General features: G+C 36.0%; 1 protein-coding gene and 1 gene segment (V, D, J or C); both read left to right on the top strand.

Annotated features, from left to right (window-relative positions):
- The first annotated feature begins 5,741 nt into the window (after positions 1 to 5,741).
- On the top strand, positions 5,742 to 11,390 carry LOC122966911. The gene is made up of 5 exons (XM_044331273.1): positions 5,742 to 5,754; positions 8,255 to 8,561; positions 9,602 to 9,761; positions 10,945 to 10,990; positions 11,080 to 11,390. Exons 1-5 carry the CDS (start codon positions 5,742 to 5,744, stop codon positions 11,388 to 11,390), a joined length of 837 nt encoding a protein of 278 aa, XP_044187208.1.
- Positions 9,371 to 9,822, top strand: LOC122966518. The segment is given in 2 exon segments: positions 9,371 to 9,423; positions 9,505 to 9,822. Coding segments are annotated over 2 exon segments (351 nt in total).
- Positions 11,391 to 11,908: the final 518 nt, after the last annotated feature.

The raw sequence follows: 11,908 nt of genomic DNA on the forward strand, positions 1-11,908 counted from the left end.
ACTTTTGAAGACAATTCTGATTCAGTAGAAGTTTCAAATGTAGATTGTTTAATTCAAAATTAATTTAGCTTGTGTTGAAATTATTGCATTGTGTTTTGCACAGCAAAGAAAAGACCAAATTCTATCCTCCATGTGAGGACGAGTCAATTCAAAACTTGGTTGACTTCCAACTTCACTGATCCAACTACAAAGAAAATGACAAATTGTTTAGTTTCTACTGCGACTTTTGTTTTATGCAACGTAAAAGAGTATTGCATATTGTAAAAACTTCAATGCAGTTCTCTGCTTGCTGTGAGGTGGAGTCAATGCAAAACCTTGATGTCTTCCACCTCTACTTATCTGACTGCAGAGAGGATGACAGAAAACAGTGGACACACGGTTTAACATGATGGACTATAGAACAGGACTGCTGCTTTTAACTATCTGCTGGGCAGGTGAAGATCTTCACAGATCTTGAGTTGAAGTTGTTGTTAAAAAGTTACCAGCTTAAATCAACTGATTATTTTCCTTTTTCATCTTGACAGGTGTTGATGGTCAGACTCTGACAGAATCTGAACCAGCAGTTAAAAAGCCTGGAGAATCCCACAAACTGACCTGTACAACATCTGGATTCACATTCAGCAACTACTATATGTTCTGGATCAGACAGGCTCCTGGAAAAGGACTGGAGTGGATTGCAGCTATCAGTTATGGTGGTGGTAGTAGCAAATACTACTCTCAGTCAGTTCAAGGCCGGTTCACCATCTCCAGAGACGACAGCAGAGAGCAGCTGTATCTGCAGATGAACAGTCTAAAGACTGAAGATTCTGCTGTTTATTATTGTGCTCGAGACTCACAGTGACTGAGTTGGTTGAGCAGCTGTACAAAATCCTACAATACTCATCAACATTGGGCTGAAAAACTCCAACTATCTCATATGGTTAATCACTTATTACCTATTAGATTTTTAAAGAGAGAATCCTAACGACAGTTCTTTAGAAAGATTTTAATTCTCTTCTCACCGAAAGCAACATTTTAACTTAAATTTCAGTACTGATACAACAAAAAAGTATTTTATGTGAAACTCCAAACCTCCACACAGCTGCAGAATACTTGGCAAATGATGAATTTACATATACAGTAATAAATGTTTAATTAAAATTACAGATACATATCCTTTTCCATGTGAGACTATTTATAACTTTCAATTCATTCACAGTAGACTCACCAAACACAGATTTTGATAACTATTTATTAATGTTTTTTGTGGATGATGATGTGTTTTTATCCATTATTACACTAATTCAACTATTGTAAAATACATGCAACACTCAGTATTAGACTAAAATCAGTTTATCTACAATAATACATGAATAAATGGTAATTCATTTTAAATAAAATCGTAGCACCATTTTAAGTTCTCTAAATTAACAATATATCATAGTACACACTATATATTCAGTCTGGAAACTTGACAAGAAAGACTGAACTCTTCACCTCAAAGTGAAAAATAGAAGTACTAAGAAATAGATAATTATTTATTCAATGATATGCAAATAAATGTGACTCATAAGGAAGTGAAGTGTGTGTGTGTGTGTGTGTGTGTGTGTCAGCGAGAGGACAGAAGAGCTCACATCAGTTCAGCTTCAACATCAACCATGTTCTCTGCAGCTCTGATGCTGCTGCTGGCAGCTGGATCCTGTGAGGAGCTTTCAGTGGATTCACACTAATAAACACATTAGAAACACTGAATAGTCAGATGAATGATGGAGATAATGTTGATTTCTCTTTCCACAGGTGTGTACAGTATTGATCTCATCCAGCCAGAGTCAATGGTTGTGCAGTCTGGATAACCGTTGTTTTTCTGACAAATGTGGTATAAAGAAATTATGGCTGCATGACCGTAGCTAATGAGCAGATTAACTTTCTGTAGGTGCTGAGGGTCAAACACTGACTGAGTCTGAATCAGTGGTTAAAAGGTCTGGAGAATCTCATAGACTGAGTGAATGTGGAAAAAAAGAGTAATAAAAAACACTGATTGCATGATGCAATAATATAGATACTGGAACATTATAATCACTGATATATGACATTATGGAACAAATGGATTACACTACTAGACATTATTAAACCTTAAACCATTATGTATTAAAAGAGATTGGTGTCAGCTAAAAATGCACAAGTCAATGCTTTTGCTAAATAGTCTTTCTCTGACTCATAATGTCTATATGTAGAATATTGAGGAACGAATAACAGCAACATTTCAACATGCACCTTGCTTTTAAAAGGAAGCAGTGAAACCCCCAAAAGTCATGTCTTTTCCATAACTTCATCATTTAAAAAGATTAACAATATATTATAATCCGAATAACTACAGTGTTAGTAAGTTCACTGAATCACTTCTCTTCAGCCTTCATGGTGTCATGTATTGTGAGGGTTGGCCGAGCAGCCAGGCACAAAAAATGAGGAGGTACAGGCAGAGTTCAGCAGTCCAAGTGAATTTTATTTGCCATCAGTGGAGTCCTGTGCAGATATTTACAGTGGACATGAATATCTGGCCAAAATGGAAAAAAAAACAAAAACTGATTAACCAAAAGTAAAAAAAATAACCCTTTTCTCAAAAATAGGAGAATACACACACACAAATAAAGAAATCAACTCTAAACTGCACTTTGATTATACCCCCTGAGATTAGGCCCAAGGCAGGAGCTGCAGACTGAAGCTGTGTCTGTCTCTGTATGACCAGAAAAGCCTCGAGTCACCCCAGACTTCTCCCTCCTATACAGGTGGACTCCACCTACTCAAGAGAACAATATCAATTATCTCTTACAAAACACTAATGAGGACAGCAGTGTTAAATAACAATATACTGTCAAATAGAAATTCATTGAAATTTAGTCTAAAATGTGTTTTTCCTTAAAAAGAGTACTTTAACAGTCAAATACCCCAAAAGAGGCAAAACACCCCTCCCACTCTACCACACTTAGTCTCTTCCCCTGAGAACCCCTCTACTTAACCAGATGAACTGCACTGGCTCCAGTTTGCCAGTTCCTGGTCTGACAGAGGAAGAGAAAGCACAACAGAGCAAACAGGTGAAGCACAATTTAAACTCAATAAACTGAGTACTTATAACACAACTACAATGTGTCTTCTTTTTTACCACAACATTTTAAATGTGTGCATTGTCAATGCAAGTCAATGTTAGCAAACACCTACACACTAAGTAAACAAACTTTGGGATAAAAATCTCTGACCAACAATAAGATTGAGAGGAGAGGGCTGCTGATGCATGTGTGTGTGTGTGTGTGTGTGGCTTCCCCGTGACATGTATCATGTATCACGTCTATGTAAAACTATAGAAAATTACGTTTTAATGATCAACCAACTTCCACTTTCTGTTTTTGTGAGCTGGAGAAAAAAACACACTAGAACCCGTCATCTTCATTCTTCATCTTCAATACATTCATCAATGTTTAGATGTTCAATCAACCATTGGTTTCAGTTCATGTACAGTATGAAAATCCCCTTGTAGACCTTGTTTGAGATAGGAAAGCAGCATATCATATATCCTATTAAGTATTTTTTTTTGTCAAAGCTAAGATTTTGTGTCATGATAAGAACAGAAATTATTTTGCTCATTTGTTCTGGGGAGACTCTGGCATCCAGCAATTCAGAGTTGGCTGAAACCTTTTTTTGTATATGGTTAATTTTCCAGTAGTTGTTTCCAGTACAGTTTTTGCTTGTAGTGTGCACTGTTTTGGGATTTTTCTTTTGAAATGTTATTACTTTAAAAAAAAAAAAAAAAAAAAACTTACAATAAAAATCTATTTCCCGACAAAAAATCAAAAATTAGACCAATTAATTAATTTGGTAAGAGTCACGACTCTGACTATACATTGTAATAGTCTGATTCTCTCCTTCCTGTGAAGAGGAGTTAATGCAAACATTTATACATCTTCCACCTCTACTTATCTGTCTGACTTATCTCCACATTCACAGAATAAAACAGGCAATAAAGTTTTCTAAATCAGAATATGAAGAAAAGGAAGCTACATCCATCTACAGGCAGGATCAGATTCACATAAATTGTGTCTTTATTTATTTATTTATTTGTTTTGTTTATTTTTTACAGTGTTTACCTTGTCAACCACCTGCTTTATAGTTGATTTAGTTTTTTATTCATAACACATCTGTAACCACCACAGATAAAGGCAAAATGTGATGATTATTGCTAAAGAAAGTATTTAATCAATGCATGAACTAAAATAGTTTTCTTCTAAGTTACAGGATTTAGTTTTTTGCATATCGTCACACAGGTTTCAGTTCCTGAGCAGCTGTTTATCTCGAGGCTCCATGTCTGTGGCTTCAAACACCTGCAAACACTGAAACCATTAAATCTTTTATGCAAGAATAGGTTTTCACACTATTTACATGATCCTGACTGCTGTCACTGTATTTCTTTTTGCAGCAAATACAATACATACATACTTACAGTGAGTAAACAAAAATATTTGTACATATATTTTCTGTTATTGAAGAATGTCTTTGACCCCCGATGTATTTATTATAATGTGAAGACTACAGTATAACTGAAGCTGTTCAATTTTAGAAACACCAATCCTCATTTTAAAACATATCTAATCTTATTATCTAATAATAATACTTTAACTTCTCAAAATTTACTCAGCTTGTCTTTCTAGTCATATAGATGGAGATGTCTTATTGCAGGCTCAGACTACAGGAGTTCTGGGCTGATTTATCCCTGATTCAACCCTCCAGACAATCAGAGGAAAAATCTGGTCTGGGACCACGGTCAGCACTCATGTTCTGCCCAGATTATCTGCTAATGTGAGGAGTTTACAGATCCAATCTTAAACCTCCAGAACTGCTTGCAGACTCATCAGGGCCGCCCCGATAATTTCAAACATGTTTGATATTTAGGAGTTAAAATCTGGATGATTACGTCACTACTTTTCAAGCAGGACCACAATAGCCAATGAGAGACACAAGTCCACAAGGAGACGGAAGTGTTACAAGCTAACGTTAGTGCAAGACTGCAGACCGAACTTTCTCATGCTGGAGGCAAAATTTTTTTCCTCTGGATGGCGACAGACTTACTCGCCCTACTCTGCCTCTGATTGGCTAGGACTTGTTTCGTTTGTTGGTTAGGTTGCTTAGGTTTAGACATGAGTCAACCCAGTCTCACATCAAAATGTATAATAGCTATGTTGGTCCACAGTGCAAATCGTTGGGTATCAGACAGACCACATCAGTCTGGTGGGCAGACCATAGGATTTGCTGCCGGGAAGTAGCTCATTTTCCTCACTGTCCTTGATAACTCGACAGTATGATAGGTTAATGTTATGGCCATCCATTTATTTGGTTTGTTTTGTTGTTGGTCTTTTGCTGCTGTCTGTCTGTTTCTCTTCTTTTCAGAGCATTTCCAAATTTACGTTTTTGTTTGTTACTTCTTTTTTGACAAACTGCGGTCTCTGTCAGTGTCTGAACTGTGAATGTAATCACTGTCATCACTGTGTCTGCTGCAGGACTCAAGTAATAACATTAAACAGACACAAACCCAATTAGCAGCATGCAGATAGCGTTAGCATCAACAGCTACTGTAGCAGCCTGAATGTATCTCATATTCTTACATATTAACATTTTGGCTTTCAATGCTGTCATTTTTGAAGTAGTCATAGCAACTTAAGTCACTAATAATAACATGATAATAAAGTAATTATAAAGAAAGCTTGCTGACTAGCATGGTAGATGAAGGTAAATATCTGCTTCTTACTGAGTTCAAACAAGATAAAAAACTGACTTTCAACTCAGTTGGTGTTTGTATCAGTGTCATACATAATTATTCTGATAAAAGAATCAGTTTGCAGGTCTCAAAACTTAAGATTTAGCAACAATTCATAATATTTTCAGCTCCTTTAACCACAGTCATAGAGCAGTGAGGTCACATGGTAAAGAGACAGAACCTGATTGGTCCTCCTGTCTACATGGTAAATGGTAAATGGCTGTTTATATAACGCTTTTAACCAAAGCTCTATATATTCTGCTGCTCACTCACCCTTTCACACACACTCACACACTGATGGTGACAAGCTACCAGGCAGGATGCTGGTGCAACCATCGGGAGCAATTTGGGGTTCAGTATCTTGCACAAGGACACTTCGAAATGCAGACAAGAGTCAAGGAACCACCGACCTTCTGATTGATGGATGACATGCTCATCCTCCTGAGCCACAGCCACCTCATTCCCATATATTCCCATACATTACAAGCGCTGATTGGCGCTTTTGCAGATCAAACCTCTTGGCACCAAGTTTAAGATTGATTTCTGAGATAGAACCTCCTCTTTTCTCAAATTTTAGGGTCAATAATGTGAGAGTAGTTTCATGTGTATAATTCAGTTTTGCCAAAAATGTCAAGTGGAACCTTATAATTCTAAGGTCATGCAAATTCATGTCTTCTTACATGCTGAGACATGTCTAATCCAGATAATGAAAGTTAAGAGATGTTTCATGAGAGGTCAAGAAGCCACAAGCTTATACAACTGACCTCCCCTCAACTTAAAGAGAAAAACAAACAATAAAAAAAGGAAAAAAAAAAAAAACGAGCAAACATAATTTAGGAACATACAACAAAAAATAAATGACAACAAGAAGCACACAAAATGAGCAGAATAATTAACCAATAAAAAAAAAAAGATTTTTGATAACACGCATGTAGAAAATGAGGTGTCACAGGTCACATTGACTTCTTTCAAACCTCTAGAGGGCGGTCTAGAACTGACTGGGTTTGATCCTCATACTGATCATGATAAATCATGTGCACTAGAAGTAACAAAGACCACAAGTGATTTGATTGGTTTTTATCTGACATCAGACTATTTTCACATTGATTCATGTAAAAATTGATCTGCATATATTACATGTTCCTCTATACTCATTCACATTTTCTTCACTATGGTGTTTTTGTTACCTGATGTGGTGTCTTTTACAAAGATGACACAGAGAAATATGTTTATTAAAGGGTAAAGTGTTTATTTTTTAACTTTTATTCTGTTCCAGTATAATTAAACAATCACATACCTTACCTCATACCTCAGACACAGAAATTCTGTTGTTATTATCTGAATATTTAGGAGTTATATTGTCTAATTTATTTTTTATTAAACTAATGAAATCATACATTAACATTTTACAGGATAATTTTCGTGATACATAAACTGTGAATCCAGTGATTCAACCTACAAGTTGCTCTTTAAATTCAGTAGAAACTTACATGAATATAAAAAATTAAAGTAGAGACATATTTCTTTCTTCATAGGAAAAAGATGTTTTATGTTTTGTTTCTTGGAAGCAATGTTCAGAGAAGATGTAAAAAGACTGTTGGTAGTTGACAATGATGATAGTTAAATGCTTTGTGTATAGTGAAACTGTACTTGTATGTCCTAATAAATACATGCATAAAGATCATGCATGTGATACAAAAATGTGTAATTAAGTCATTTGTACAATTTTACACAATTTTGAGATTGTAGAACAATGAGCTAACAAAAAGAATATTTGCTATACATAATTACATTTACAAACAATCCTAAAATTGGCATTTGACATTTTACAATTAAAAAAAATCTGTGTTGCATTATCTAACCTGTGATTAACAGTCAACATGATCACAACTATTGTGACAGATCAATAGAATAGATTATTTACATATATTTGTTCATAATCATTTGCTGCTTTATTATTTTCATTATTGTCAGTTTATTAGTTGTCTGGCTGAAAAAAGATGAACGTTTCCAGCATTCTTATTACAAATAGGGTTAATTAGTTTATTATAATTAGAATTATTGTCACGTTTTAAAATCATTGTGTTCCTGTAGCAATCTTTTTACAAATACAACAACACAGAAAGTCAAAAACAAATAGCAAAGAGCTCTGTAGAGGAGTGACTCCTCTTCAGTGAGCATCCATTCTCCAGTTTCACCAAAAATATTGAGAGACAAATCCAGTGCAGTTTACTTCTCCCTGTGAGGAGGAGTCAATGCAAAACCTTGATGTCTTCCACCTCTACTTATCTGACTGCAGAGAGGATGACAGAGAACAGTGGATACACAGTTTAACATGATGGACTATAGGACAGGACTGCTGCTTTTAACTCTCTGCTGGGCAGGTGAAGATCTTCACTGATCTTTATTTGACATATTTACCTTTGTATTACCAACTTGATGCATGTTAGACTCGTTTTTCTTTCATGACAGGTGTTGATGGTCAGACTTTGACAGAATCTGAACCAGCAGTTAAAAAGCCTGGAGAATCTCACAAACTGACCTGTACAACCTCTGGATTCACATTCAGCAGCTACTGGATGAACTGGATCAGACAGGCTCCTGGAAAAGGACTGGAGTGGGTTGCATCTATCTATAGTGGTGGCAGCAGTTACTACTCTCAGTCAGTTCAAGGCCGATTCATCATCTCCAGAGATGACAGCAGACAGCAGGTGTATCTGCAGATGAACAGTCTGAAGACTGAAGATTCTGCTGTTAATTATTGTGCTCGACACTCACAGTGACACAGGCGGAAGCAACGCTGTACAAAAACTCACCACATTCACATAGTAAACTTCAATTCAACAAATATTGACTGATTGATGCAATAAAGTTTTTGAAATCAGAATATGCAGAAAATGTAGCTACATCCCTCTACACGCAGGATCAGATCCACATAAACTTTCTTTCTTTCTTTATTTTATTTTTTTTAATCTTTAAGTTAATATCAATTTAGTATCAACAATCCTAATCCACCACCACCATGTCGTTTTGCACAGCTTGCACAATGGTGTCATAACAATGTATTTGGGTATAAATAGTTTACAATAAAAGCAGAAAAATCATTATTTGATAAAGTGAACAGTTGTTTCATTAAATGCAAGGATATTGTGTTAAGAATGAATGTGTCATTAAATAACCATTAATAATTGTTGGGCCTCAAACCACCAGGTCACACAGAGAAGGCCTACATGTAACCTGTGAGGCCTGAGCACGAGGTGCTTTTTCCTTTGTTTCCCCTGAGACAAAGGAATAGCGCCAAAATGCTGCTCACAGACAATGGGAGTCCATTGCAAACTCCATTTCCAAGGATGCTTTGCGATTTTCACACCTCAAGCATTTCATAATTCATAATTATCTATGATAATTGTGAATTATTGCTAATAACCAAACGCACTACTGCCCGTCCCAACATAATGAACTATTGAACAATAAATGTCAAGTATGTTGTTGTGTTTGAAATGAATATTTGTCTGGAACATCAAATAACACTGAAAAGGACTTATTATAGATTACAGTGAAAAAAACTTGCAGTTTAAAATGTTTCATAACATAAACCATGTTCTCAGTAGCTCTGCTGCTGCTTTTGGCAGCTGGATCCTGTGAGTCTCTCTGGATTTGTCATAGTCAGCAGTTTTTCTTTTGTTTTGATAATTTGTCACAATTTTTTTTTCTTTTAACAGGTGTGAAGTGTGAACAGTTGACACAGCCAGCCTCAGTGACTGTGCAGCCAGGTCAACGTCTGACCATCACCTGTCAGGTCTCTTATTCTGTTGGCAGCTATTACACAGCTTGGATCAGACAGCCTGCAGGGAAAGAACTGGAGTGGATTGGAAGTGCAGCAGCTGGATACACCACATATTACAAGGATTCACTAAAGAACAAGTTCAGTATCGACTTAGACTCTTCCAGCAACACAGTGACTCTAAACGGACAGAATGTGCAGCCTGAAGACACTGCTGTGTATTACTGTGCCAGAGACCCACAATAACACAAACCATCAGCAGGCCTAAACAAAAACGCCTCAGTGCCTGAACACTTGTAACATGAAGCCACCAGAGGAGGAGCCCTCAGACCACTAATGAGTTCAAGTCCAAGTTAAGCAGTCTATGAATACTGTTTACTGTGCAGTAGTATTGAAAATGTGGAAAAAAAATATAAAAATATAATAAAATCAATTCATTGCATGGTGCAATAATATAGATACTAGAACATTATAATCACTGATATATGACATGATGGGACAAATGAGTCCAAACAAACAAGACAAGTTGACGCATTTTCCTACATAGTGTCTTATTTCTCTGACTCATAATGTCTATATGTAGAATATTGAGGAATGAATAACAGCAACATTTCAACATGCACCTTGTTTTTAAAAGGAAGCAATGAAACCCCCAAAAGTCATGTCTTTTCCATATCTTCATCATTTAAAAAGGGAAACAATATATTATAATCTGAATAACTACAGTATAAGTGTTAAAACTATTGAAAATTATGTTTTTTAATGATCAACCAACTTCCACTTTCTCTTTTTGTGAGCAAGAGAAAAAACACTCTTGAGCTCGTCATCTTCATTCTTCATTTTCAATACATTCATCAATGTTTAGATGTTCAATCAATCATTGGTTTCAGTTCATGTACAGTATGAAAACCTTTTTTGAGATAGGAAAGCAGCATATCATAAATCCTATTAAGTAATTTTTTGTAAAAACTAAGATTTTGTGTCATGAAAATTATTTATATATTTGTTCTGAGGAGATTCTGGCATCCAGCAATTCAGAGTTGGCTACAAAACATTTTTTATGTGTTAACTTTCCAGTTGTTTGCAGTGTTTTTGGATTTATTTATTTTTATAATCCTTATAAATGTTATTACTAATTGAAATCTTATAACAAAAATCTATTCTCCTCCTATTATCCTTTTGGTAAAAGTCACAACTCTGACTATACACTGTAATATTCTGATATTCAACGAACAACAGGTCTAAATGATAAACAAAGCCAACCCAGTTGTTTCCTCCCTGTGAGGAGGAGTCAATGCAAAACTTTAGATGTCTTCCACCTCTACTTATCTGACTGCTGAGAGGATGACAGAGAACAGTGGACACACAGTTTAACATGATGGACTATAGGACAGGACTGCTGCTTTTAACTCTCTGCTGGGCAGGTGAAAATATTCAGAGATCTTGAGTTGAATCTGTCCTCAAATTATTGCAAACATATGAAGCAGGTGACTCTTCTTTTTTGTCTTGACAGGTGTTGATTGTCAGACTCTGACAGAATCTGAACCAGCAGTTAAAAAGCCTGGAGAATCCCACAAACTGACCTGTACAACATCTGGATTGTCATTCAGCAGCTATGCTATGGCCTGGGTCAGACAGGCTCCTGGAAAAGGACTGGAGTGGATTGCTGCTGATGGTGGTGGTAGTAGCAAATACTACTCTCAGTCAGTTCAAGGCCGGTTCACCATCTCCAGAGACAACAGCAGAGAGCAGCTGTATCTGCAGATGAACAGTCTGAAGACTGAAGATTCTGCTGTTTATTATTGTGCTCGAGTCTCACAGTGACTGGAGTTGGTTGAGCAGCTGTACAAAATCCTACAATACGCATCTTCTGGGCTGGTAGCATTTAGTAATCGAGTGTGTTTAGTAATAAATTACAGCAACATTTGTCTCTGCATTATGTTAAGTTGTGTGTTCTTCAAAAATATTCTTCACTAAACATGAGAAACATCAACTTTCATGATACATTTGTCTGGGTGTGAAATAAAGAAAATACAAACTACTACAAATAATAAAAGAGATGTTTAAGAATAATTAGCATTTCTGTAAATTAAGACAACATAATGTTTACAATTATGTGGAATCATAATATGAAGGAGTAAAAAAAAGTTGCAGTTTCCTTTATTAAATCACTAGAGGTCAGTGTCAAGTTTCTCTTTTACAATAAAGAAACACTCGGATCTGCTTTTCTCATTGATATTAACAGACTGACCCTTGAACCAAATCCTTATCTCACCTAAGGCACCAAAATGGCTAGAGCCGGCCCTGAGTTCACTGTTACAATAACAGGAAACAGTCTTTGA

The sequence above is a fragment of the Thunnus albacares genome, chromosome 17, assembly GCF_914725855.1.
Source record: "Thunnus albacares chromosome 17, fThuAlb1.1, whole genome shotgun sequence".
NCBI classification, from domain to species: domain Eukaryota; kingdom Metazoa; phylum Chordata; class Actinopteri; order Scombriformes; family Scombridae; genus Thunnus; species Thunnus albacares.

What these genes read in the sequence shown, in the direction of transcription:
- LOC122966911 (XM_044331273.1), top strand. An exon ending in TATTGTGCTCGACACTCACA is followed by an intron (nt 8,562 to 9,601) that starts GTGACACAGGCG and finishes TTCTGTTGGCAG; the next exon opens with CTATTACACAGCTTGGATCA. An exon ending in TGACTCTAAACGGACAGAAT is followed by an intron (nt 9,762 to 10,944) that starts GTGCAGCCTGAA and finishes CAGTTTAACATG; the next exon opens with ATGGACTATAGGACAGGACT.